Source organism: Dromaius novaehollandiae, chromosome 27 (genome assembly GCF_036370855.1).
Source record: "Dromaius novaehollandiae isolate bDroNov1 chromosome 27, bDroNov1.hap1, whole genome shotgun sequence".
NCBI lineage: Eukaryota > Metazoa > Chordata > Aves > Casuariiformes > Dromaiidae > Dromaius > Dromaius novaehollandiae.
The window spans coordinates 2,562,380-2,590,042 of NC_088124.1; the positions used below are offsets into that span (position 1 = coordinate 2,562,380).

Below are 27,663 nucleotides of genomic sequence, written 5' to 3' on the forward strand. Positions count from 1 at the left end.
AAATGCTCACGGCCATTTAAAAGGCTGGTGGACAAGGCAGGGATAACGCTGCCGTCCCCGCTCCAGCCCTCCGCCCGCCACCGAAATGCTTTTGCGGAGCAGGATTACGACAGCGATGCCGCGGATGGAGCCAGATTCGCCGGCCGACCGAGACGCCCTGCGACGCGGCGGCTTTCTTGCCTTCCTCCAGCCCGCGTCGCAGGACCCACGAGATGGCACTGTGTCACAGCAGCGCGGCGACTCCGCCACCCGCGTCCTCCGGAGAAATCCGGGGTGCGGGTCTTGCTCGCTCTGCTGGGGAAACGAGCTCTTTCCCCTCCTAGAGAGGGTGCACGGAGGGAGGGGGCTGCAAACTCCTTGCACGCAGCTCTCCCCAGCAGCGTAGCCCAAATCCTGGGCTGGCGCGAGCAATTTTAGCTGAAGAGCTCGCCCCGGCAGAGGCGTAAGGCAGAGATGAACCTTGCCCACGGCTTGCAACAGCCCCTTTGGGAAGACCCACCAAGAGCAGAGCGTCATGAAAGGTTGCTCTGGGTTCACAGCCCGGGGAGGTACCGTGTGGCACCCACAGGTCCAGCACCCCGTGTTACTGCAGTCGTGCAGCACCATGGGTGCCACCACCCACAGCCTGGAGCCTGACCCGTCCCACGGAAAGCATGAAGGAAATCAAGGGCAGAGAGCTGTAGGTCACTGAGGTCCACATAGCCCTTCACAGGATCGTATTAAAGGGAACCTGGTCTGGAAGGAGCTGGCGAGGTTGGCTTGGCCATCTCCACCCCAAAGCAGGGTTGTCTTGCCCTAAATTGCTCCTGAGGTGCAGGCCACCTTCCCACGAAGTCCCTCCACAGCTGGAGACACCACACGATCCTGGTGCCTCCCTGTCCTCTCCTTTAGCTCATGCTTGGGGCTTGGCTGCTCCTCCTGGGCTTCCCATGGCCCCATGAGCAGGTCTGGGTGCACCGGGCTGGGGATGTGACCGATGCCTCGGGTCACGGCTGGGGGACGAGGGCAGAGGCAGCAGTGTGATCTGAGAGCCGGGGGGGCGTGTCCTTGGGACCCAGCCAAGAGCTGTGGATTTCCCAGCTGGAGCTGCTCCTCCATGATGTCCTCCAGGTTTGCGTGGCCCTGCTCCTTGTTTTATCCCTCACCTGGATGTTGTCTGAGATGCCTTCTTCATCTTTGCGGCAGAGATGAGGGAGGTCTCTGCAGAAGTGACTCCCTTTCGCTCCATAAAGGCCCTTATTCATCAAGCACTTTCTATTTTTTCTCTCTCTCTCTCTTTTTTTTTTTTTTTTTTTTTTTTTTTTGCATGGACATTAAAAATCTGAAGGCATATTTAGAGAGCAGACAGCTTTGGGAGGGTGATGCTGGTGAAAAGATCCCTTCCTTGCCTGGACGCAACCCATTTGTCTGGCTGGCCGCCCCCTCCCACCTCAGGAGGGGCTGCGTTGAGATCTCCCGGGATGAAAGTCGCCATATAAAATGTTAGCGTCAGGTCACAGCATTCCTTCATCCTGGCCAAACTCGCATTACCGATGATGAGGATCCGAGCTGCGATGCCTGGCTGGGGAGGCAAGGCTCGATTTTTCCAGCACGGCTTTCCCTGGGGCTCTGCTCTCCCACGCCGGTGCGGCTCTGGGTGGCTGGGGCGTGGAGCTACGCCAGCTTACACCCGCCGAGGATCTGGCCCTGGAAGCTGCTGAGATGCAGCTACAGTTGGAGCAGGGCTTCCTCAGTGGCAGGGTTTTAAGCTCTGATGTCCCAGGTCTTCTGGATGGTCTTTCAGCCACCCCCAAAGCCCCTGGCAGTGGGGGGAGCATTTCAGGCAGGGGACAAATCTGGGAGGAGGGGACCGGGGACCCTGGAGCCTGACACTGGGGACCCTCCGCAAAGCCAGTGGAGGTGCAGAAGAGGCTGCTGGAGTGGGGCAGGCGGGGGCCGGCCATCCCATCCCTCACTCTGGACCAGGGACCTTCTTATACAACTGCCGGCCTCCGGCTCAGCTCCCCCCTCCCCAAAAAGCAGGTCTGGGGGGGCTCAGATCGCACCCACGACCCCAAGGTACCTGCATGCATCTCCTTTCCTCCCTCCATCACCCCCACCGGGGCCAGCGCGGGAGTAAACAGCCCTGGCAGGAGCGTGTCCCTTGGGTCTTCGCCTTGGTGACAGGCTTGTCCCTCTGGGCACCTCGGCTCTCCGCCTCCTCCCCAGCACCAGGGGACGGGGCTGAGCTTCAGCAACCGCCCCCCCCCCCCCCGAGGAGAGAGGGGTTTGGGGGGATTTGGGGGAAGGTCCCCAGAAGGGGTTGGGGTTGCGGGTACCCCCCGTTCTGCGCCGGGGAAGGGCCCAGCCCCGGCATCCGCAGCCCCCGCTTTGGGGAAGGGGCATCTGCTCCTCGCCGAAACAGGGCAGAGAGCTGCCGGGGTGGGGGGCGCGGGGGGGGCTGCGGGAGGCAGGGAGGGCCAGCTCGGCCCGAGCAGCGCGGCTTTGGGCCCGCCGCGGCCCCGCGCCCGGGGTCGGAGTCTCCTGACCTCTCCGTGCGAGCGGGATTGCGAGCCAGGGAGGGATGGGATCTGCTCCAGCCTCTGCCAAGCGCTGGCTCCAGATCCGCAGGCAGCTCCGGGCTGCATTTCCCCTCCGGCGCGAAGCAGAGCTCGGGCGGCCGGGGCTCGCTGCTCGCTGACACAGAGCCCGGCGACCCTCACCCGGCAGCGGGGCGCCGCGGGAGGTGAGCCGGGGCTGCGGGGCCGGGGGGGCGCCGAGAGGTGTGTTTTGGGGCGGGGGGGGAGTGGAAGGGATGGATGCTCGGGGGATGGAGGGAGGGATGGGGGGATGGAGGGAGGGATGCGGGGATGGAGGCAGCGCTTGGGCGGGGAGGGCAGCGCGGGCAGCTGGGGCGGCGGCGGGGGGCCGGGGGGCCATGCGGGGGGGTCCGCGGCCCCCCGGCGGGGCGGCGCCGGCTCCCTTAACCCCGCCGCCCGCTTCGCAGCCCTATAAAAGCCCCGGGCGGCGGCACTTCCCCCGCCGAGCCCCGGAGCAGCCTCCCCCGCCGAGCCGAGCCCAGCCCGCCGGGAGCCGCCGGCGAGCGCAACAGGCCCCCCCGCCCCGGGCCGGCCCCGGCGCCGCAGCCCCCACCCCCCCCCCGCCGCTCCGGGAGGGCAGGGCCCCGCCGGGGGGCTCCGGGAGGGGGAGGCGGAGGGGTCGCATCGCGCCGCCGTCCCCCCCCCCCCATCCCCGAGCCCAGCCCGGGGGGGCGGAGGAAGCGCCGCCGGAGCGGGAGGGGCAGGCGGCGGCACCCGGCAGCCTTCACCCCCCCCCCCTCCCCCGGCCCGGCGGCGCTGCAGGTACCGGGGGGGGGTCGGGGGGGGCCCAGACTTGCGGGGCTCAGCGCCTGCAGCCCCCCCGGCTTGGCTCCAGCATCCCCCCCCCCCCCCCCGCGGTCCCCCGCATCCCCCGGGCTGAGCCGGGCGCCCCGGCGGCGGCGGCGGCAGCGGCCCCCCCCCCCCCCCCCCCCCCCCCCCCCCCCGCGGCGCTGCCCGCGGCCCCCTCCTGCCTCCACTTGTTGCTCCCCGGCAGGGCTGGGCTGGCTCCTCGTTTAGGGCGGTTTTATTTCGGGGGGGGGGGGTGGTTTGGGAGGAGGTGGAGGTTGCAGCCTCCCTTCCCGTCCCCGAGCTGCCACCCGTGTCCAGCTCGGCTCCAGCCCGCTGGCCCTCGCCCGGCGTCGGGGCTGGCGGAGGCCCGGGAGAGCCAAGCCTGAGCCCCCCCTCTCCCCTTCCCAGTCCCGTCTCTGCCCCCTTCTCCCGCTTCCGCCGACTCGCAGCTCCTCGCCCGGAGGAAGGGCGCGCGTAGCCTGCGTCTCCCCTCCACCGAAATCTATGATCAGCTCGGTGTGTGTCTCCTCCTACCGTGGACGCAAGTCTGGGAACAAACCACCCTCCAAAACATGCCTGAAGGAAGAGATGGGCAAAGGGGAAGACTCGGACAAGATCACCATCAACGTGGGGGGCACCCGGCATGAGACCTACAAAAGCACCCTGCGGACTTTGCCGGGCACCCGCCTGGCCTGGCTCGCCGACCCCGATGCCCAGAGCAACTTTGACTTTGATGGGAAGAGCAACGAGTTCTTCTTCGACCGCCACCCCGGGATCTTCTCCTACGTGCTCAACTACTACCGCACGGGCAAGCTGCACTGCCCCGCAGACATCTGCGGGCCCCTCTTCGAGGAGGAGCTGACCTACTGGGGCATCGACGAGACCGACGTGGAGCCCTGCTGCTGGATGACCTACCGCCAACACCGCGATGCCGAAGAGGCCCTGGACATCTTTGAGAGTCCCGAGCCCGGTGGAGGGGCCGGTGGAGAGGAGCCCGAAGACGAAGGGGGTAGGGAGATGGCCCTGCAACGCCTGGGCATGGATGATAGGCCGCCGGGGGCTGCCGGGGCTGCCGGAGGGGGTGGATGCTGTCGGAATTGGCAGCCCAAGATGTGGGCGCTCTTTGAGGATCCCTACTCATCCAAGGCAGCAAGGGTAAGCACCCGAGACGCGTCGGTGGGGAGGTGGGAACGGGGCACGTGTTTGGGTTTCGTCTTCACCTCCCCATCCCCATGGGTTGTGGTAGACTCTCCCGTTGGGTTATATGAGCCTCCCCGAATCCATCCCACTCCTGCCACGAGACCCATTGGCCATCTCCCATCCTATGGGAAGTATCTCATCCTTCATCTTCCCTTCCCCTCCCAAGCAACCCACGTGGGACAACCCTCGCGTCCAAGCCCAGCCACCTGCCCCCCTCGCGCCCCCGGGCCCTGCCCCGTGCGCGTCCCCGTCTATCACGTCCGAGCCGGTGGAGATGAGGATCGTCAGGGAGAGTCCTTGGCAGGGCTGAGCCCTGGCAGAGTTTCAGGACGCTCTAGGACAGGCTGGATTATTTAGTTTCCTCTTGCTAGGTTCTGTGTATCTACACGCCGAAAACAATGTTTAATGTCAGAGGCTTGCAGCAGGGAGGACAGGGCTGGAGCGCGAGCACACGCGCGCCTTCGCTTGCTGGCACGCCGTGTCGTCCCGCCGAGCTGGGCACAAATCACAGCCCCCCAACACCCCCGCGCCGGGGGGAAAGTCTTAGATCAGGTCCTGAAGCAGATGAGATCCTGAAGTTTGTCCCTCAGGCACTCGCACCCCTTCTCCTGCACCGTAAGCGGCCCCCAAAGATGCACCGTCCTCCATCCGCGGGCAAGGTCGTCGCGTCGGTGGCAGCCCCCACGCGACATACGGTCCCCGTCAGCACGTGCGAGCGCGGGTTCGCAGCCACGACTAGCGCGCGCACACACACACACACACACACACACATACACACACACACACACCCCTCCCGCTCTTCATCTACGCACGCCTTGGGGACTCACGTATGCCATGAACACGCACGCAAACGTGGGCACTCGCTAGCAAATGCCCGTGACCCCCCCGTGCACTTCAGCCCCCCTTGCAGACCTCCCCTACCCACAGCCTCAAACCTGCCGTGACATATCCCACGTAGCCAGGCCTATCTTTAGGCTCCCAGTCTGGCCCATGCACTATTTTGCACGCCCGGCTCCTCTCGAGATCATCCCCAAAGCTCTGCCCGCCGACCCCCCCCAAGCACCCACCCACGCCGCTCCGCGTCCCCCCGGTCCTCTCCGCGCGTATCCCCCCTGTCATGCCCAGTTTATAAATCTGCCACACGCACACACACGTATTTGGGGTCTAAATGAATCCTGGACGCATTTAGCGCTGCAAAAAGCATCAATAATAAAAAATCCGGCAGGCGTTTCACACCCACCCGCAGCGCGCGGGGCAGGGGGTCGGTTTGCCACGGAGGTGTCTCTGCAGCTAACGTAGGGAGCCCCCCCGCCCCCCGACACGCACACGGGGAGGATGGCGGGGCAGCAGCAGCTTCACTCGTTTCGGGGAGAGGAGCCAAGCCCGCGCCTGCCTCTGAGGGCTCTTTGCCTCTGAGCGATGCTCCGAGCGTTGCAAAGCTCCGAATCGAGAAAACAAGCCGAATCATTCGGCTGGGATTTTTCCCGTTGTTCTTTGGGTCTGCTTTGCACCGAGCTGCTCGGGGGAAGGCGTTCGCCCAACGGAAGCGGCAGGAGCAGGTCGGAGGCAGCAGAAATGGCTGGGATGTGAGGCCTGACTGGGAAACGAGAGCGAGGGTTGGAGCGGGACCAGTCTGCACCAGGAGCTTCCTGCTTCCTTCCTACCTCCCTAACACAAGGGCTCAACTGAGCACCGGCACGGGGACGTTTGCCTTCCAGTCCCTCCAGTGCTAATGTTCACGGGCTCGTCTGGGTGATATGCTCCAGGCTAAGATATTGGTGCATTTTTGCAATTGCTTAGGATAAATGCTTTGGCAGAAGGGGAAACTGAGGCACAGGCAGGGAAAGCTTTGCTAGAAATCACGCGACCGACCCGAGATCAGCCCGTCAGGGACGGTGACCTGCCCAGAGCACCCAGCTGCTGTGGGGAACGGTCACTGGTTCTGCATCACCGTCCAGGGCTAGGACGCCGTGGAGGTCACGGACCTGTGACCGTCTCTGCAGGCGGTTGAAATTGCAGTGATTTCAAGGAGCTCCCAGGGATTTGAGGGGGGCCCAAAGAGGGATTTTTAATAATGCCCCATTTCTCCTTCTCCTTTCGAAGGGAAAGCAAAGGGGTGGTGCCGTCCACCTCCGGTGGTCCCCAGGGCTGTGCATCCGCTCGGGACCTGGTTTCTCCATCTATAGCCTGGCCGGGCTGGTGAAAGCTGAAGGCACCGCTGGGTAATAAATAAAGGCTTGGAATTGGGGGGTGACAGAGGTTCACGTGACAGCAGCGGAGGTAACAAATAATGGCTCTAACCTGGAGGCCTCCCCTGGCAGCGAGTCAGGCGCTCGGGAAGAAATCCAGAATAAACCAGGCTACGCGGGGCGGCTTGGGAGTATGGGAGCAAGGACCCTTCTTGCAGTATTTCTCTCTTTTGGCATCCCCGGAGACACCAACCGGGTGAGCGTGTGGTTAGAAATTCCCCCAAGTATTTAATGTCTTCCTTGTCGTGCCCGTGTAGCATCGATGCCCATGGGATTATTGCTCCTAGTCCGGTCTCAGAGGAACCACGAAAATTTGGTCCCTAGCGTATCTGTGGTCCCAGCTGGAGTGTGACAATCTGTTGCTCCCCGTGGGAAGCTGCTCGGGGGGATCTCAGCTCCGCGCTGGCTGCGACTGGAGCGCACCAGGGGGGTTTTAGGTTTACTTCCAAGCTCTGCTCAGCTGGGGTTCCTCAGTTTTCCCCTTCTCAACCCTACTTCTGGGGTCCTGACCTCACTTCTTTGGGGACTTCCAGGCTAGTGATGTGTGGGGGTCATGATATTTTGGGGAGCAGCCATCCCAAGCTGTTGCGTGCAGACTGTGCAGATCATTGGCAGGTTCTGTAGGACTTGTTTGGCGGGACTTTCGGTGCTGTGCTGGTAGCTGCTGGGTTCCCGGTGCTGAGGCCTTCTTCTGTGCCAAAAGAAGTGGTGGAGACCTCTCCCAGTGCTCTGCTCTTTGGCTCCAGAAGAAGATGGGTGTTCGTGTCTGTGCCACCACCAAATGTGCCTGTCCCACGAGAGGCAACGGGAAGCAGGCACGGCATTCCCAGAAACCTCTGTAAAAGGATCAGCCCGAAACTTTGATCTTACAGGGTGATATTTTGCTGTCTGGGTGTCTTCTGCAGAGCAAACACCCGGTGCCAGTTCCCCTTCAACACCAGGCTGCATGTGTGTTTATGCAGAGACATGTATACTTGAAGACACCTTCGGAAAAAAAATTTAGCTGGGAGCTAGACAGAGGCCAGAGCTGAGCTGAGAGATCTCAGGTCAGCCCTTCCGCTGACGCAGAACGGGAGCAGCGCGCTCGACTTCGGAGGAGGAGGTTAGTTCGCACCAGCTGTGGATTTGACTCTCCTATTTTTAGAGGCTGGTTCTGCTCCTGGGGCTAAATCAGATCTCACCTATGCGGTTCACACAGCAGGGCTGTTTCATTGCCTGGGTGTTTTGGTCCTTCTAGAGAGCAGCGTCAGGGTCTCACTATCTTCCTTGGTAATTTTTTTCTTCCTACTTTGCTTTGAATCTGAGTTTTTAATTGGAAAGTTTTTCTGAGATTATTCGTATGCGGAAACTCAGGAATGTTACTCTGAACTCATTATTTTGGCTATGTTATTTGGCTCGTTATTTTGGCTGTGCCATCACTGTGTAGACACACTTGTCCAGTGACAACGGCCTTGCTTTAAAATCCCGCTTTGGCTTTTTTGGATTCGCTCTCCTAGTTGTGCCGAGGTCGCTGAGGGCAAGGTTGGGCAGCGAGGGCAGGCTGCGGCGTGCCTGTGAGCTACCTCCAGCAGAGCCACATCGCGGTCCAGGATGGTCTGGTTGGAGGGGTATGAAGCACCTCGGCCCATCTGTGGTGGGTGTCTAACGTGACGGGGGATGATTGTCTTCAAGAGATTTCTCCTTCGATTAGCGGAAGAGTCTGGCTTAAACCTCACACCTAACTTCTAGAGGGCTGATGCTTTCTGTGCTGGATCTGCGCTGTGCCGGGAGCGGGTTTGTCCTTGGGGACCCCTGTGCAGATGCTCGTGGGAGGCCCAGGCCTCCTGACCGTCCCCAGCATGTTAATGCTGGTGTCTAGGGCCAGGTTTTTCTCCAGCGTGACTCAGGCTGTCTCCGCTGCTGATTCACTCCAGCCAAGGACCCTGGCTGTAATTTCGAGCAAGCTTGCGGTGCGGCTGCCTGCTGAACAAAGCCAGGCGAGTGGGTTTGACGACAAAATGAGCCGGTCTGTCTTGGCCAGAACACGCCGAGAGCAGGCGGGTCGCATCCTGCTCTCCGTGGAGGCTTTGCCACACCGGCAGTGGCAGCAGGCAGGGTGCTTTTGCAGCAGCGGGTGCTGTAGCACCCTCCGCTCCCAGGAAGCCCAGCCTGCCTATGCTTTGGTCCTAAAGGAAAGTAGAAGGAGGGCTTTTCTGCTCGGAGGCTTTTTTCGGGTGCTCTTGGAAACAGATGCTCAGATAATGGACTCATCATGAGCTCATCCTGCCAGGAAGGAGGCCTGAGTGTGATTGATTGGGGGGGGGGACGGCACCAAACTGCTTCTTCTGACACAGCCTTTGATTTCCACCTCGTTCTGTCGGTTCCTCCTCATTCGTTCGTTCGCATCCGGGGCGAACCAGGAGCCCAAACGCCGCGGCTGTGAATGGTGCAGACCTCTGATGTGGGGGGCTTTTGGGTGAATATGGGGGAAAGCTCTTTGAGCAGGTCCTCTCAAAGCTGCCTTTTTGTGTCATTCCCAATGGAGGCTTCACAAGTCTCCCTTCATCGCCATCACTGTCCTCTCCATCACAGCTCCAGCCATGGCTGGAGCTCAGCACACCTTCCCCCACACCTGTCGAACACTTGGAGAAAGGTCCTGGAGTGACATCCCCACACACTGAAGTTTGCTGTTAACTCCTGGGACAGGTCCAGGGAACCTTTCCTGTCCATGATCCTTGGGCCTGGGCAAGGAGGGACTGGTTGGGTGGGAGCAGCATAGCTCACCAGGCGTTGTGAGCCTGTTGTGCTCATTTGTGTCAAATGAGGATTTCTCCCATCCCTAGGAGGGGATTAGAAGAGATGTGCCAAACGCAGGTGACACTCGAAGTGTGTCTCAGGCATCATGGTGGTTCATAAAATTGCCATCCTCCCCAAAGGTTGACCACGATCTTTCTGTGTGCTCCCCAGGAGGTTCAGCTAATGGCCCAGGTAATTTCTGCTTTGCAGGTAGTTGCTTTTGCCTCGCTGTTTTTCATCCTGGTCTCGATCACAACCTTCTGCCTGGAGACGCACGAGGCCTTCAACATCGATGTCAACGTGACGGAGACCCTCGTGGTTGGCAACACCACGACGATTCTGCTGACGCACAAAGTGGAGACGGAGCCCATCCTCACCTACATCGAAGGTGTCTGCGTCCTGTGGTTCACCCTCGAGTTCCTGGTTCGCATCATCTGCTGTCCAGATAAGCTTCTCTTCATCAAAAACCTCCTCAACATCATTGACTTTGTGGCCATCTTGCCCTTCTACCTGGAGGTAGGTCTTAGCGGCCTGTCCTCCAAAGCTGCTCGGGACGTGCTAGGCTTCCTGCGGGTGGTCCGTTTCGTCCGGATCCTCCGGATCTTCAAGCTGACACGGCATTTTGTGGGCCTTCGGGTGCTGGGCCACACGCTCCGGGCCAGCACCAATGAATTCCTGCTCCTCATCATCTTCCTGGCTTTGGGGGTCTTGATTTTTGCCACCATGATCTACTATGCCGAGCGGATCGGAGCCAAGACATCTGACCCGCGTGGGAGTGACCACACTCACTTTAAGAACATCCCCATCGGGTTCTGGTGGGCCGTGGTCACGATGACAACCCTGGGCTACGGCGACATGTACCCCAAGACCTGGTCAGGCATGGTGGTGGGGGCTCTCTGCGCGTTGGCCGGGGTGCTCACCATTGCCATGCCCGTGCCTGTCATTGTCAATAACTTTGGGATGTATTATTCGCTGGCCATGGCCAAGCAGAAGCTGCCAAAGAAGAAGAAAAAGCATATACCCCGTCCGGCCCCGCTGGACTCCCCTACCTACTGCAAATCGGAGGAAAACTCTCCCCGCAACAGCACGCAGAGCGACACTTGTCCCCTGGCAGTAGAGGAGGGGGCAGCTGAGCGGAAGCGGTCAGGTGAGACCCCAAAGCCCCGGGGTTGGGCCAAGGGAAGGGGAGACTTCTGGGAGCCCCCAGGGGAGCGTTTGTTGTCCCCGCTGTCCTATCAGCCTGGTGCTGCAGAGGCCCTGGGGACTGGTCCTGCCGCAGGATGCGGCCCCTCGCTCCCCTGGAGGTGAGATCTTGGTGTAGAGAATGCTGGAGCCCTGGTCAGTGTGTGCTGTATGGGTAGACCAGGACGCTGTAGATCAAGATCCCCCCTCTGAGGGGGGCAGAACCCCTGGAGAAGGGCCATATTCTGTTCTCTTAATGGTATAGATGAAGTCACCTTGGTATAATTTAGGGTATCCCTAACGAATCTACATCTTCCTTATCCTGACGGAGGTAAGACATTGGTCCAATTCCCATCTTAGCCTGGTAATGCGCTTGGAATAGATTTTGTTTTTTGCTTCCTCCCACCATAAATCAGGAGTACTCCTCCTGGATCCTCCCTGGGGTCTGACCTCCACCTCCACATTTGTCTTCTAGTAAATTGAGCATCTCTGCATGGCAAGGCCAACGCTGGTCCAAATCCTGTGCTCAGGCAGGAGCAAAATTAGCCTCTGTACATTCATTATTTGGCCTCACCGCAATGAGCTGAAAATTCTGGGTTGGCTAGTCTTTTTTTTCAGGTTGTGGTCGGTGTTTATGTGGCTGGAGAGGGCATGTCCCTGGCTTTGGAGCGTCCAGCCATGGGCAGTCTTTGGTGGGCAGCGCTGGTTGGGCTGAGCTCCTGGGGAGCGCGGGAGCCCTGCCATGGTATCGCTGCTTGGCCCGGAGGCTGCTTGCCCTCGTCAGCTGGGTTTGCTGCCAAAGGCACCTCCAGGTCCCTGCTTCAAACCCATCTGCCTTTCCGAGCGACTTTCAACGGGCAGCAGCAACGGGTGTCGCAGAGGGCCAACGGTGCCCAGGGTGAAATGAGCTGCATGGGTGAATGTCCCAGTCCTGGTGGGCTGGTACCTGTTGACCAGCTGCCAAGCTTGTTGGCACCAACGTGCTTGGCAGCGTTGGCAGCAGGGCACGAGGACGGGGCAGGCTCAGCCTGCTCGCCAGCGAGAGGGCCGATGTCTTGGGACTGTGCTTGCGGCACATCTAGGAGAGGAGCCGGCTTCGCAGCAAATAAACAAGGAGTCGGGGCTGCCGTAGCCCAGCGTCCAGCACCGACGCTGCGTTCACTGAGGTCTACCCTGAACCGCAGCAGTGGGACAGCTGGCCACGAGCGTCTAACAGTGATGCTCATTCACCCTGTTTGACATAGGGAGGTCTGAATGCCCCAGATGGGTGTTTCCACCTCATAAAACTCCCTTTCCTATGTGCTCACGCAGCCCATCTGCCCGAGGAGCAACCCCACTCTGCAGGCAGCAGGTCAGCCCAGACTCTTCACCCCAGCATTGATCCAGGAGCTCAGTCCAAGGGACCACATCCTCACCTGGCATAACATCCTCTCAGCTAATGAGTTGCAGCTTCAGATGACATAAATTAGCACTTCACCACCATAGTGGGCAGCCCAGATTTCCTCAGCTGGTGTGAATTTTGGAGAGCTAATTCTCACCAATTGAGTGGGTGGGCAGGTGGGTCTCAAAGACCAGGGGTGTTTCTTCCCCTTGCCAGTCCTGCTTGGCTCCACACAGGGTATATAACTCTCAGCAGGAAGAAGAATTGCTGTTTGCTGCTTAGGATTAAAATCTGGCATGGTCCTGCTTCCCCAGACACTGTAAGTTATCATGTCCAGGCTGGGATCAGTGCCTGAATCCTTGGGTGTTTTTCTGGGCCATCTGCAATCTGGTCCTCTGCTTCCTTGCGTGGTCTAAACAAACCCTTCTGGCCACCCCTGAATCTTGGGAGCAGCTTGTCCTGTGGGTTATTGACTGCTGATGGGTCTCTGCCATCTTCTTGCAGACTCTAAGCAGAATGGTGAAGCCAATGTGGTGCTGTCAGATGAGGAACAGCCACTGTCGCCGTCCGATGAAGAGAAGCGGCCCATGCGGCGCTCCAGCACGAGAGATAAGAACAAGAAATCTTCCACGTGCTTCCTGCTGGCCACAGGTGACTTCTCCTGCGCAGCAGACGGAGGCATCCAGAAAGGTATGGGGGAGGCCGGAGGTGTTTGCTGGCCAGAGCCAGCCCATGGGCTGGGGAAGGTGAGGACGGAGGAGTGAGGCTGATGCCCTGGGGGAGAGGATGCTCTAAGCCCTGCCTGTACTCGTGTTGCTCTGCTGGGGTCAAACCCCTTGTGCTTATGCAAGGACAGCTGGTGGCTGTGAATGCCACGGGCTGGCCCTTAAGGTGCCCAGTGGCCCTGGGGTTTGACTCCCTTCAGGCTCAGCCACTGCTTTGCGATGCTAGCGAAGGATTTGACCAGCATGTCTGGGTATGGATTTATTACATCTGAGACCACGGTTCATCTCCATCTGCCTGGCTGTCTTCTGCTCCCCCCATCTCCAGCTGCCCCCGAATATACCTGTCTTCCTGCCTCTCCATTGTCTTCATCTCCGTCCACCATGTCTCTCTGTGCTATATTTGCCCTTTTTGTTTTTTTCCCCCTCCTCTTGCCAAGACCTTCTCTCCTGGCTGCCACCATTTGGGAGCTGTGACCCCATGCTGGCCACACTGCTGCCTCTGGGGACAAGCCTGTCCCTTTGCTCACCAGTGCTCTGGCTCCTGTCATCCCTCCAGCTCTTCTCCCCGGTCCTCATCCAGCCACCTCAGGCTGGTGTGAAGGGGAGAGCTTTGCTGGGGAGGCAGTGAGGTTGTGAGTAAAGTTGGCTGAAAGGTTTCATTAGGGGAAAGAAGGCTGGGGCTTTTCCTTTTCTGCTGTGATGACTTTTGGTGGGTTCAAGCCCTTTACTGGGAAACAGCAGTGTGCCAAGCGCTGCCTTGGTGAAAGCACTGGGCTGCCGGAAAGGCTGTCGTCCCAGGGTTTGGGAAGTGAGTTTTGCTAAGCCTGAAGTTTCAAGGTTTTCTATGGAAAGTGTTGGGGGAGACCAGTGAGGAAGACGAGCAGCTCCTCTTCCTGTGACAAAACAACAGGTCCCTGTGCACTGTCCTTCAGCCCTTCTCTGCTCCAGCAGTGCGCATGCCTGGTGTTTGTCCCCAGCACCCCAGCCTGGCCCTGGGAGGGTGAATCCAGAGCCTACCAGCTGCATCTCTGATTGCCAAGGTTAAGCCTTAGGACCTGGCTTGGTTCTCCAGCTCTTTCTTACTCACCTGTGTATCCGGGGTGGTGTGGGATAATATAGCTGAAGAGCTGACCTGTCTCTGCCTCTGTTGTACCATCTAATCCCTGGTTACTCACCAGGATCAGTGTGCACGACTTGGGACCAGACATTAGGAAAGAGGACGTTGTGTCCCTGAGCTGCAGGCCAGAGTCTGTTAGCTTGTGGTGTCGGTGCTTCACAGGTCCTTGGAGTCTGTTGCGTTTTAATCGCTTGGGATGGTAAAGGCTAGACAGGCTGGGACAGGAGGACCTTGGCTTTGGGTCTGCAGCATCCAGCCCTGGTGCTGGATTCATCCCACATTCCTGGAAGTATTTATACTGCAGGGAGTAGCCCGCTTTCCTTTGTGAGGCAGTCCAGCTTGTCCCAGGCTGTCCAGGACCAGGCTCTCTTATGGCCCCTGGGAGACATTTGGAGGCAATCACATTTATTACATTAGTAGAACCAAATTGGTTGCGTCATCCTGGAAAATGAAGGGTTTCCTTTGGTGTTGCTGCCCAGCCTTGTCCCTTTTCTCCTGAAAAGTGGAGGGGGGGAGAGAGAAGGAAAAAAGCCTAGCTCATCATCTACTCAGGCAGAAGGGGATTATACAAATGTTTGCTTGAAATCCCTCTCTTTTTTTTACCAAAAAGGACTTTTTCTGTGAATTGGTGTCTTTTGTTAACACAGACAAATGAGAAGAGGTGAGTGGGTCCTGTGCCTACAGCTGGCCCTCATCCTGCCCCAGGCCTGGGGGGATGCTGAGCCAGAAAGGATGGGACAGAGGGACAAAAGCCAGCATTTATCTTCTCTACAAGACATCAACCCAGGCATCTCTTTAGCTGAATTTTAGCTTGGCCAACTGAAGTCAAGCGAAGTAGAGTAGCTCAAACAAATGAGGATCCAGTCCTGCTCCCAAATGATATTGCTTGGTTGCAGGAGGCCAGTTTTTTTCTTTTTTCCTTTCATGGCGACAGCAACAGATATTTGAAAGGGCACTTTGATGATCTCTCTTGGTTCACTCCAGTGTCCTTGCTGCAAATGTCAGTGTTTTATACAGCTAAAAATAGATGTGTACATGGGTCCCTCGTCCTCACCTTGCTGAAAGGCTCCTGTGCCTGGGGAAGAGTGGGTTTGGTGTTCAGAGGTCCTGAGTGATGGGTGAGACCTTTTGGGAAGAGAAAGCCTCTGTTCCTGTGTCCTGCTCAGGCTGCTGGTGACAGGTGGGATGCTGCCCCAGGAGGTCAAGGCTGATGTCTTCTCTGGTGAAATGCTCCTGCGTGGTCGAGGTTCGCTGTGGGGTTAAGGAGCCTCTGATCAGAGGGGCAAAGCAGCATCTTCCGCTCTTGTTGAAAGCCATTGGGAGCTGCAGAGGCACCTCTCCCCGAGCTCCTGATTTATCTCCTGCTGAGGCTGTTTGTTCTGGTACTGGGATGTTGGCAGCTCTGCAAATTGAGATGAGCTTGGTTCTGAGCCCGCTTTGCTGATGGCCATCTGTCAGATCCTGGGACAGGTACGGGTGTCTGTACAAGCTGTGGAAATCAGGAGATGGGGCTGCTTGGAATATGTTGCAGATCTTGGCATCAGCCGTGGTTTGAGCCTGATTCCAGAGGTTGGTTTCTTTGGGGCAGCTCCAAAAGAAGAGCTACCCTTGCCTGCAGCCCCTTGGACTTGGGAGCTCTCGTGGTCCTCTGAGTTCTGGAGAGGACCGTGCTGGTCTGCAGTGAAGCCTGTCATGTGCTGCTTGTCCCTGTTGCTGCTTGTAGTGGTACAACCTTGCCCATCTGCTGTCGGGGACTGCTTCCAACCTTTCATCTCCCTCCAGGCCTGGGGTCTCGCTCAGAAATTCCCCAAAGTGTCTCTGGCTGGTGGCCAGCACAGGCTGACATGGGTCTGTCGTGGCATGTGAGCATCTGCCCTCTGCTTGGATGGGTCTGGGGGCTGCAGGGACGGGGAGCAAGGACGGGTCACCTTGCCAGCGCCAGGCTAGGTTGGTTAAGAGGGCCTGGGAAAAGCAAGAGACTGACTGAAACCGGAGTGATCTTTCAAGGGGAGCAGTGAGGAAACAGGTTAAATGGAAGGGAATTTCTTAGTGTTGGATCTCTGCAGCAGGTCAGGGACTCCAGCACCTGCCTTTGACAACACACTGGCATCGCAAAGCAGTGTCCATCAGCAGTTTTTGGTTTGGTTTCCAAAGCCCAGCACGTCGTGCGGCTCATTTTACTCCGTTGCTTGCTATTAGTGCGGGAGAGGAGTAGCACGTGGGCTGAGCAGCGCGCGTGGTCGCGGGGGACCCTGTGCCGGTATGCCAGCAGCACGCTCCGCTCGCTTGCATGAACGGGGGGGAGCAGGGACACATCCGCGTTGGCACGCGTGTGAGCGTGTAACCTGCGCACGAGTGCTGGGCTGCCGCTGTAAACAAGCACACGAGTTCCCTGCCTGCGTTACCCATCTGCTGCTGACTCAAAACGTGCGTGTCCCTGCAAGCAGGCACGTGCGCTCGTGTGCCGCCAGTATTTGCACGTGGCTGACGTGGCTCCCCGGCATTGCCCGGCTGCCGGGGCCCGGGGGGAAGAGCCCTGGGAGGTGCACGCTGCCCTGCCACTCTGTTTATAAGATGCTTCCACCCGGCTCCTTGGCAACAAACCCATTTTTAAACCAATCCTGGTGACCTCAGTTAGCACCTATGTGAGTTGCTGGGATACCGGCCGCGCTAACGAGCTGCACCAGTGGCAATTAGCATAGCTCAGGCTGCTGGTGCCATGCAGCCTTGCTCCTCGGTGGCAGTCGGGTGCCGCGCTTGGCGTGTGGCTCTTCCACCGGCCTCGCAGAGAGCCACTGTCACCTTCACGGCCAAGGGAGCAGAGCTGTGCATCTTCCCAAGCTTGTTCCCAGATGTGCCAGTGAGCTTGGGAATGAACTGGTGGGGAAAATCAAGTGTTGGTCTTTGGGCAGGTGCTGTTTGCCCTTGGAGCCCTGTTTCAGGGGGTGCTGGAGCTATCAAACATCCTTATGAAGTGCTGTCCCATGGAGTGATGCTTAAAGGCTTAATCAAAACTGGCAGCACGATTTTGTCACTGTTTCTATTCATCCTCCTGCCCTGTTTTTATTGAGTCATCTCTGCAAGAGGGCAAAGATCATCGTTAGAAAGGATCCAGCCACATCAGCAGGGCCTTGCGTTGACAAGGTGGCTTCCCGCAAGCCCCTTAATGACTCTCGGCCAAACCGATGTCATCTGGGTGTTGGATCCGTAATTAACCTCAGGCTTTTGGGGGCCGGTTGCAACCAGACACGAACGCTTCCCACGCGCGATGCTCAGGGTGTGCAACGGGCAGGGAAACGCGTGAGCCGCTCGGAGATCCTCTGAGCCCCGGGGAAAAGAGCAGCGTTTGCAGAGTGAAGAACCTGATGCCATCATTAGCATGGCTGTTTGGGGCAGGGGCATCGCTTGTGCTGCCGAGCGTGGAAAATATCCCCGGCTTGCGACGAGGAACCCCTGCACGGGTGCTCCAGCCTCCCGAGCCTGCGGCTCAGGGCTGCGCTAGCTTCCTTTGCCTGCTTGCTGTGTGGATTTAGACCGGTGGCTTCATGCCAAAAAGCAAATAAGGAAATTGCTCTTCTGTTTGGGGCCTGATTCTGCTCTTGCTTCTGCTGCGAGCAATGGAAAAGCCTTGCTGAAGTCAGCAACAGGTTTAGGCAACTGGCCCTCTCTTCTCCTTCCCTTTCTCTGCTTTAGGGCTGGGAGAAGCTTTGCTGGAGGAGATGCTTCCCCTTGTAGGGATCTCAGTTATGGAAAGAGGCAGAAAACCCTCCGTGCCTGCCTGGTTGGGTGCTGTGGTTAGGAAATGTTGAAGAAATAAGTATAGAAAGTGGATAAAATTAGGTTTAAAGCTTTTCAGGGCTGCGCTTGCGTCTCGGCATCCTCCCCACCCACCCTCGTCTTGCACGGGTGAAACATGGCTTCGATGCACGCTGGCTCGGCCTCCCGCTTTCTGCTGACTTTTCAACCCTGCGATTGTTTTGGCGCGAGCGGCCAGCCCCGACCCGAGCAGGACGGGGGGCCTGCCCCGAGCCAGCGCCGGCAGCCCCGGCTCGGTGCCTTTGCGTCAAAGGAGAATCTGGAGACTTCCCAGAGGCCGCGGGATTGTTTCGGAGCTTGGCACCATCGAACGGGCCATCCATCACCTTGTTTTTCTGCTGTCAGGGAGCCTGTCCCCTTCTCTCCCTCCTCGCATGCTCGCGCTCGCGCGCTGGCCCTTCCCAACGCCGCGGGAAAGGCCAACGCGTTGTGGTTTTCCGCTTGCCCTGGGTTTGCGTCGCTCTTGCAAGTGATGTGTCGCCTGCCGGGCTGCGGACGAGCGGTGCATGTCGCCGGGCCGTTCGGCTTGCCGGGGCAGGAGCACGCTTCGTTTTGGCAGGGATCTGGAGAGCAGGTCTCACGGGACACTGGAAACGTCTTTAAATGGGACTGCTGATTTTGCAGATTGGACCAAAAAAGCCCAGTTCTCCGTGCAAATACCTGATTCCTTTCCTAGAAGGAAAAATGACTGTGACACTTGCTCCGGTTGGCACTTCTCAATTAAAGCTTAAGCAATGACTCTTTGTGGGAGTCTGAAGGGTTTCCTCATTCAAACTAAAGCACAAACACTTCTATTTCTTTAATTTCTCATGGAAAATGAGCATGTCTACCTGCTCCTCCCTGTACAGAAAGGTGTCAGCAGCAGCTTGCTACTACAGCGCGCTTAAAAACCGGAGCCGAGGGAATAATTCATTGCAAATTACGTATTTGCTTGAATTCTGCTTCTTTCTCCGTTTGCTTCAGCCCACAAACTCCCCAGGCTCATTCCTCATTCAAAGCGATTTGCAGAACAAAACCCGAACCCCCTAGGACCGACACGTGAGCGACTCGGGCTCCCGGCATCGGAGGAGCCGGCCGGCGTCGGCAGGCGACGGGAGCCCCGCGGCGTCGCTCCCCGGCCTCGATCGGCGACTGAGCCCAGCAGTGCGGCTTTGCCGCCGAGTGCTGCTTGCTAAATGCGCGCTCGGTGGACGCTGCCTTTAGGAAGGGACGGGAGAGCGGGGAGGAGGTGGAGGCGGGACCTCTCGAGCCGGCTCCTGGTGCAGGGAAAGCCCTGAGCCGAGTGGGGTGCACTGATTTATTTTCTCTGCTCCCAAGGCCTGGATTTGGCTGGCCAGAGTCAAGGGCAGAGCAGGGAACATCTGGATGCCAGCTGCATCTTGAGCAGCTTGACCACCCTCAAGTGGGGCCAGAAAGGTGTTTTCTGAATTTTTAGGGGGCTGGATGCAGGCGTGGGGGTCTGCTGCCTGCTCTCAGCGATGCTCCCGCCGGGGCCTCTCTGCTTGCAGGGGCGTCCTCGCCGCCGTCCCCTGGGGAAGGAGGGCTGCTCCGCTCTAACCTCACCTCTGTCCCTTTTCTTCACAAAGGCTATGGAAAATCCCGGAGCCTAAGCAGCATAGATGGTGTGGCAGGATCCGCGGTGGCCTTGGCCCCCCTCGTGTCGCGCTACAGCTCTCCCTGTCCGCTGAGGCGCCCCTGCTCTCCCGTCCCCTCCATCCTCTAAACGCCGTCCGGATCCCGCTGTGTCGTGTCGCTCCCTGTCCCCCCCCGACCCCGTGACGCCGTGTCTCCGCGCCGCCCCTTGGTGTTTGGCTAGCGGTTCGCCGGGAGAGGAGACCCGAGCCGGGACCGCTCCGTCGCCGAGAAGCGGGCTCCGACCTTCTCCAGCCGCCTCCGTGCTCCCCCCGCCTGGTTTGCAGGCGACCTGTGACGTCTCCGTCGAACGATTGTGTCTTCTCGTGTCCGTGTGTTTGGGACAGTCCCTGGGAGCTGTTTCCGCTTGATGTTTTTCTTCCCTGCCTTGAAACCTTATTAGTCTTCAATAAAATGGGGCGAGGGCATGCGATCCCCTACGGTGTGGACCCTCCTTCCCCTGGGCCGCCTGCTCTTGGGCAAAGGGTGGAGGAAATGTAAAGAAGGACGCGTTGGCTGACGAAATAATACCTTGTCTGAAATGGCTGAGTTCCTATCATTTTAGGTCTTTTTTTTTTAACAGCCTCAACTTTCTGGAGGCAGCAGATGAATAAATCTCTCTTCCTTGTCCAGCAGCAGTTCCCCTCTTTTCTTTGTGCTTTTTCGCTGTCGAAGTTGCCCTTGATCCTTCCCCATGTGCGTCTTCCCTATGTCCGTCCGACCTTGGGGATGGTCCCAGGGCTGAACGTGGCTCCCGCAGCCTTGAAAATGGGCCCCGAGGTCTTGGTGGAGGTTGGTGGACACTTGGGTTGGGTGGGGGGAGCGTGTAGGTGATGGAGCCCAGCCGGGATGAGCAAAACGTGTGGATGTTCCTACAAAGAGCTGGAACACGGTGGGGAGGGAAAGCTGGGTCTTTCCAAGTGGTTGGTGGGGAAAATGCAAAATCTGAGACATCTTGTGAGATGGAGCTGGGGCGGGAGGGCTGGTGGGGCAGAGCATCCCCTTCCCCAAAACAGCCACGTGTCCCGTGGGGATGGGAGCCTGAGCCGGCTTTGAACGAGGCTCCTCTCCCGTCCGGTGAGGAGAAGGTTTGAGTGCCAAGTTCTCGGTTGCGTTGTGGTGGTTGATCACGTGTGGGTTTTTTTTGGAGTCATCTTGAGCGATCTCGGATGTCCTTGCTCTGAACGAGAACAAATCCGTTTTTGCCCTCGTTTCTGGCTCGTTTCTAGCTTGGGCGCCCCAGACCTGCCTCCCCAAAGGGGTCTGGCTTGCCGACCGCTGAAAACCGGGTGGTTTGATACCTGCTGCCCCAGCACCGAGTCTGATCCCGTTGTGCTCTTGGCCTTTTTCCTTGCTCCGAGGCAGTCTGTCTCGGCGTGGCTGGAGCCTGGGAGCTACCAGCTGGAGACCCGGAGTGATCCTAGTCCCGGGCGTGGAAGAAAAGCCTGGAGAGCCTCCCAGCAGGTGCTTGTGGGATTATTTGAAGCGAGGGTCCTTTGAGCGCGAGGCTGAATTTTGGCAGAGCCCGTGGTCACGCAGCTCGTCCCAGCCGCCCCTTCCCGTGCCTCAGTTTCCCTTCGTGTAGAAAAGGGTTAACGCCGGGAAGCTCCTGCAGGAAAACTCATTGTGGCCCGGGTGTGAAGGATGCTACGCAAGGAGGAAGCGTTAGATGCTTTGGCTGGTTTATTTTATTTTTTCCAACCCCACCGAGTTTAACAAGCTGCCAGGAGGAGCCAGTCAAAACATCTCCCTTGATTTGGGAAGAAAGCAAGCCCCCCCGCCAAGTCCTACCCCAGGCAGAGCCTGGAAAACCCTTGCCTTTCCTCCCTCTTTTCCTCTTTCCTTCCTCTCTGCTTTCTCAGGCTTGTCGGCAGATCGTTAAGTCAAAGGAAGGAATAAGGAAAGAGGAGAAAAGCTCGGCCCGGTGCTGCGAGCGGGTTCTTGGCAGTTCGGCGGTGGGGTTTGAGCGCTGGGCTGACGCGGTGCTGGCACTGCAGATGTGCGTGGTGTCGGGTGGTGATTTAAGGGCGAGCTGGGTCCCCCGTTGTCCCTATATCTGTGGGGATGTCCTCTCCCGGTTCCCGGGCTGTGCATCCCTTGCGTAGCTGCACCCATCAAATTTCTATCAAAGCACCTTCATGAACCGCGTGGTTTTGGTATCTCGATGCAGTCGCGAGTCGTGCCATAAACCCGGGAAGCGTCTCGCGTCTCCGCAGCGAGAGGACCCCGGGGGCCACGGCCGGCCCGGCCCTCTGCTCCGTCCTCGGCATCCCGCCGTGCTCTGCAGCGATCGCTGCCCTTCCTCCGGCAACGGAGTCTGCGGGACGCCGCTTCCGAGCAGGCTCCCAGGCTCGAAGCGCAAGGCGGCGGCGGAGATTGCCCCGCTCCGGGCGCTGCGGAAGGTCGTCCTTGATGATTTCCGCGGTCTCCGAATCAGAAATGATTTATCCAAGGTCACTCGCTGCATCTGGGGACGAGCCAGGCGCTAAACCCCGGCTCTCCCGACCCGCCTCTCGCAGCCAGGCTTTGGGGTTTGAGGGGCGCGAGAGCAGCCCGAGACCTCCCGTCCTGCCTTCTCCCCCCGCAGCGAGCTCCTCCGACCGCCGGAGCCGCCTGTCCGCTGCGGAAAACCCTCGGCGGAGCGCCGGGCATCTCAAGCACCGCGTATTAGACCCGACACGGAGCTGGGCGAGGCAATTTTTAGAAGTGTCGTTATGCAACGCGGTGGAAGGCATGACTAATGTGCAAAGAGCTCCTGCCGCTGAGACAACAGAGCCCCGAACGGGAGCTACAGGGATTTCAGTGGGAGGCACCAAACTGTTGAAAAAAACCCACTGCATCTTCTCTCTCCCCCCCCAACCTTCTGAATAAGCAATTTGGGGGATGCAGGAGGGGGAAAGCTGGGATTTTTTTTGAGTGGGGTTTCGGTAGTTTTGGGGGTGAGCTCGCATGGGCTCGTCCCCCCGGATAAGCCTATACGGGGAGCGGTAGCGGATCAGAGCGGCAGACCACTGAATTATGTAGCCCCGGGTCTTATCTCGAGCAGTGGCCAAAATTGGATGCCTGGAGAACAGGATAAGAATAGAGCAGGCGTATATGATACTTCCCCCGAATATTCTCCCAGCCACTTATCTATGTTTAGGGATCTGGAGAGGAGCACACGTTCCAACTAAGGCAAAATGCACCGGGGAGAAAGCGAGATTGTTTGATTTATTCTTAAAGAACCGAATAAATCAATAGGCGTACAGCTGCCTCTGCCCAAGTCCTAAAATGGCATTTAAAAAAATAAACTGCTCTGCAGCAATTGTCATCGCACCGCGCTCGCTGCCGGCAGCGCCAAGGGAGCACTCCGGCTCGTCCGGGCGGACAGGTGGGAGCCGAGCAGCTCCCCGGTGTGCCGGCCTGTCCTCCCCATGCCGCGCTGTTTCCTCCCTCCGGAGGGTTCGGAAAACTGGCAGCGGCTGAGGTGGGAAAGGAGGGAGCTGGGAGCGCCGGGGCCGTTTCCCAGGGGAAGGAGGGAGCGTGGCCGATCCGAGCCGCTGCAAAGCCGAGGGGCGTTGAGATGCTTACGGAGCGGCTCACCCCATCGGCGTGCCGTCGGGCCGGTGCCTGGGGAATTTGGCTGTTTTCCACGTGAAATATCCCTGCTTTGGCCATGCAGGGTGCTTTGTGCAAGAAGTTAAGCGTGACCCTACAGATACGTGCATCTTCTGCGGTACCGTATACACGTCCCGGCGTGCAGCGCTGCGCGAGGCCGTTTGGTACCCGAGCCGCGCTCCGCTCCCCGACGCCGGCGGCTGCAGCTGGACGTGATGCTCAAGAGCCACAACGGGATTCAAGATGCTTTTCCCCATCCACGTCGCTCCGGGCTGCCCCGACGCCGGCCGGCTCCTCGCATCCAGCAGCCCTGCGGGATGGCGACCGCCTTGAGCCCTCGGAAAAGCAGCCGCGCGAGGGCCGGGAGCGGAGCCAGCCCGTCCCCAGGGGCAATTCCCTGCGCGGTGCCGCACGGCGGCTGCGCCGTGGCCCCGGGCTTGCGTGCAAAGTATTAATTGTTATTGTTGCAACAACCGCTCTGTTTCTTGGGAGATGCTTGAAAGAGCCGAGAAAATAGAAAGGCCTGTCAAGCAGCCGGGCGGGAGGTTAAGATGTCAAGAGAGTAATTGCTCTACCCAGAAGCAGCCTGTTTCTGGCTTCCCCAGCACTGCCAGGAAAAATCCTCAGTGCTTTATTTGATGGCAATAAAAGAAAAAGAAACCCGACCATCCCTTGCCCGTGCTGCCGAGGAACTCGGCGAGCAGAGGCAGATGCAAAACGAGATGCGGTTGAGCTTAAAAATAAGCACCTCCTTGCTCCCAGCCTGTTACTTCGTTACCTCCTCCTGGGCAGTGGGTTTTTTGGTGCTTTTCCCACGTGAAACGTCCGAGCGGGGCTCGGGAATTATTTTGGAAGCTGCTTAGGAAAGGGGCGGCTCTGCGGGAGCCGATGCACCGCACGGGGCACGGGCAGCCTGGCAATCCCTCCCGGCCTGGAAATCCTTCCCGTAGCTCCCGGCAGGGAAAGGGGAGATGGGAAAAGGAGCCGGCAAAGCGTCGCGCTCGGGGTGCTGGGAGCTGAACCCTTCGGAGCAGGCGGCTGCGGGAAAGCGGGTGCTGCCGGTGGGCAGAGGGACGAGGTTTGCCGCCGGGATTTCTTCCGCTCGCGCTGGCGGAGCGGCGGTGGGGGTCTGGAGCGGAGCACGGCCCCCGGCCCCGCGCCGGCTCCTCCGCAGCGCGCGGGCTGTGCTCCAGCGTGCCGGCACCGGAGCCGTGGGCGTGTTTTGGCTTGCCCAGATTTCTCATTCAGCACCTCCCGAGCCGCTTGTCTTCAAACAGATCCTTCAAGGGGAGAAAAACAACCCCAAAGCCCACCGAGAAAACAGAGCGGGGTTATTGTAGGACCTACCCAAACGCCTGTGCAGCGCTTAGGGCCGTTTGCAGAAACGCTTGCGGGGTAAAGCAGGACGGTGCAAACTCCGCTTTGGGGGGGATTTGCATTGCCTGCAATGGGATTTTTGGGCAGGGAGAGGGTTGCAGGGGCACTGCTGTCTTTGGGGGGTGGGTTTGCACCCAAAAAAGTCCGTTTTGAAGGAGGCTTTTGCTGCAGATTGGCGGCTGGCGGTGCGTAAGCGAGACGGCGGTGATAAGCCGAGACGGGAGGGCTGTTTCCTCGCGGCGGCTTCGTCTGGGGGCAGCGATTAAACAAAAGTCGGCGCTGCTGTTATTTATTTTTAGTCGCGCTAATTTTGCCGGGGCCGCGAGCTGCTTTCCAAGGCAGGTCCCCGGGGGATCGGGGCGGCAGGGCTCGAGCTAGCGCACGCAACGGCTTTGAGCGGCGAGGAGGAGCTGGGAGCTGAAAGCCGAGCCGTGTCCCCGGCCGATCGATGGAGCTGCCGGGGAGCGTTTGGAGCGCGGCGCAGAGCTCGGAGCTGCTTGCAGCAGCGCCCGGACCGAGGTTTTCCGAGCAGCCGCCTTTCCCCTGCCGGCCCCAAATCGCCGGTCGGGGGCGAAGCCGGGTGCCTGATCCGCCCCGGCGGCTCCTGAGATGGTGGCAGCTCCCGCAGGCCACCAAAGCCCCTGCCGGAGGTGGCACTTAGGGACGCGGCTGCCCTTGCAAGCTCCTCAGTGCCACCGCGGTGGGGACAGGAGCCTCGCGGGGGTCGGGCATCGCCGCTCTGCTCGCGGTGGAGAGACGCGACCCAGCTCCTGGGTGCCCGACGCCGGCGATGCTCAAGGACGAGACCTTTCTTTAGGGGAAACCAAAGCTTTGGAGCTGTGTTTGGTCTCCGGTTAGGAAATGCCCCCAAAGGTGGCTCCGACCTTGACTTGGGGCGTTATCTTCCCGGCAAGACCCTTATTACTCCCATGTGGGAACCAAGGCAAGATTTTAGCATGTTCCCACCCTAGGACGATGCAAAGCAATGGAGGAAGCATCTCTCCTTCAATGCCCAAGATTTTAGGACCCCAAAACGTCCAGCCTTGCAATCTGTGCCCAGGGAGGGAGAGCCGCGGCTCGGTGCCGCACGGACCGGGTCACGGAGCCTCTCCGTCCTGGCGCTGCCGGGTGGCCCCTCGCTTGGAAACCCGTGTGCTGGCACCGTCGGAGAGGCAGCGTTGTGACTCAGAGCTCCAATCGATGTTAATTAACTCAATGATAACGAACGAGAGAGAGCACTGCGGGATATTAATGCACTGCGCTTGGCTTTGGGACATCTGGCTTGGGCTTGCTGGGAAACTTTGGGCCCAAAGCAGCTTTTTGGGAGGCTGCAGTGAGGAAGGCTTCTTCCCTCTGCTTTTCGTTTTCAGCCTTGAAGTCGCCTCGATTCCTGTTCTTGTTTCCCTTGGGGAATTGTTTTCCAAGTCTCCAGCCTGCGGGTCTCTGTTTTAGTCCATTTTGAGGCATTTTTGACCAGTTTGCCTATTTTAAGGAAAGGCTATCAGCGTTTCCTCCCTGTGGCTGGCGTTGAAGTGTTTCATCCCCATAGACCAGGTGCTTCTTTGATCAGAAAGGAGGTAACACAGGGTTAACTGGTCCCGAGTAGCCGTCATCCCACAGGGTTTTAAAAACCAAAGTGAAGTGGTGGAAAACTTGAGGATTAGGGCGATGAGGATATGTCAGAGCCGGGGACGGAGTATGCAAACACTCCTGCTGCGTCGGAAAATAGCACTGCCCCGTGCGGGAACCGCCGCGAGCCCTGGGATCGCTAGGGAAAATGCTGCGGCTTCAGCCCTTGAGCACTGAGAGACGCTGGAGATGATGCCTTGGCCCGGGGAGGTTTGCAGGGGTCTCACGGTGCTGCTGGACTCGCTCCGCTTGCTGCATGCTGCAAGGTTTCGGTGCGGGTCCTGTGGTCCCCAAGCTTGTAGCTGCCACCACCGCCGAGAGCTGAATGAATCGTTGCCGCTTTTCCCATTGAAAATTTTTACCCTTTTCCTCTCCCAACCCGCCTGCATCCTCCTCGCTGTCTCTCTTTTCCTTCCTTGCCTTTTCTCTCTCTTTTCTCGCGAAACAGCTGATGCAAGCAGTGTTAACGGTGTGTTTAACCTGTGTCTTTACTCGCAGAGAGCTGCCAAGACGTCCTCACCTCCAGCTACCCCCAGGGCGAGGTGGTCACCTTCTCCTGAGCCCGGCGAGCGACGCCTGCCCCGAACCGGAGCGACGCTTTCCCCGAGGAGCTTTGCCGGCCCGGCCCCAGCCGCCCCAAGCTCTCGCGGCGAAAGCCCGGCCAGCGCCGAGCGAGGCCGCCGGCCGCCCCGGGGCTGGGAGAGCCGGGGTGTCCCCGGCGCGGGGAGGCTGCCGGCTGCCTCCCTCCAGCTTCGCCCCGAGCCCGTCCGCCCTCCCGTCGCTTCGGGCCGCCCGCGCCGTGCCCCCCTTCCTCATCCTCGCCGCCGGGCCCCCGCGGCCGCCCGGCACGGAGGCTCTTGCCTGCGGCTCCGTCCGCGCTCCGACCGCCTCCATCCGCCGTCCTCTTCTCGCCGGGTTTCGAGGCTCGGCCGTGGGGGCCGCGCGCGGGCTGGCACCCCCCGAGCGGGGCTGAGCCGGGGGGGCTCCGTCCGGGCCGGGGGGCCGGGAAGTAATAGCGGCAGCGGCCGCCGCGGCGGGGTGAACCCGGCTGGCCCGCGAGGGTCGGTGTCTTTCTAATGCTGTTACATATCTGTGATCAAGGCAATACTCATCCCGTTCCCCTCTGTCCTGTTCGCATGCCTCTACCTGTCAGCCAGTACTAGAGTTCCAATAAAGACGTCCACGAGCTGCCGTCAGCTCACGTATACGCCTCCCGGCCTCGGCCCTTTTCTCTCTGCGAGCCCCCCGCATGCCGGCAAATCCCTCCCCCTGCTGAAACCCCGGGTGCCCCGGCGCCGGGGAGAGCTATTTTGGCGGTGGGGCTGCCTGGGTGTTGTGGCCGAGCTCCTTGCTTTCTCGCGTGGTTCAGAGCCTGCTGGAAAGCCCACGGCAGATTTGTTGCAACACCCGTGTGATCTTCATTTGTTGAAGATTTAAGAAATCTGACTCTTAGGGATGAAACAATCAGCTTTATTGTGGTACCATCCTTAGGTTTCAGAGTGAACACCCTATTGACCCGTTCTCACCGAGCTGTGCAGCCAGCTGACAGCAGAGCCGAGAAGACAGCACTGAGCTGATTCACGGCTAGCTGGTATTTCCCCTCTCGTTTTGTAGC

The 27,663-nt window shown here is 59.3% G+C and overlaps 1 protein-coding gene across 4 annotated transcripts; it reads left to right on the top strand.

The window, feature by feature from the left end:
- The first annotated feature begins 2,543 nt into the window (after positions 1-2,543).
- Positions 2,544-27,253, top strand: KCNC4 (potassium voltage-gated channel subfamily C member 4). Of its 4 annotated transcripts, none has more exons than XM_064498134.1 (5): positions 2,544-2,725; positions 3,777-4,523; positions 9,803-10,108; positions 12,660-12,845; positions 26,547-27,253. In XM_064498134.1, exons 2-5 carry the CDS (start codon positions 3,873-3,875, stop codon positions 27,123-27,125), a joined length of 1,722 nt encoding a protein of 573 aa, XP_064354204.1. In that variant the 5' UTR covers positions 2,544-2,725; positions 3,777-3,872; the 3' UTR covers positions 27,126-27,253. The 4 variants fall into 4 exon arrangements, with proteins under 4 accessions (XP_064354204.1, XP_064354203.1, XP_025967456.1 ...); XM_064498133.1 differs by lacking the exon at positions 26,547-27,253 and adding an exon at positions 19,400-20,191 and having other exon boundaries at positions 2,546-2,725; positions 9,803-10,739; XM_026111671.2 differs by having other exon boundaries at positions 2,547-2,725; positions 9,803-10,739; positions 26,547-26,708.
- Positions 27,254-27,663: the final 410 nt, after the last annotated feature.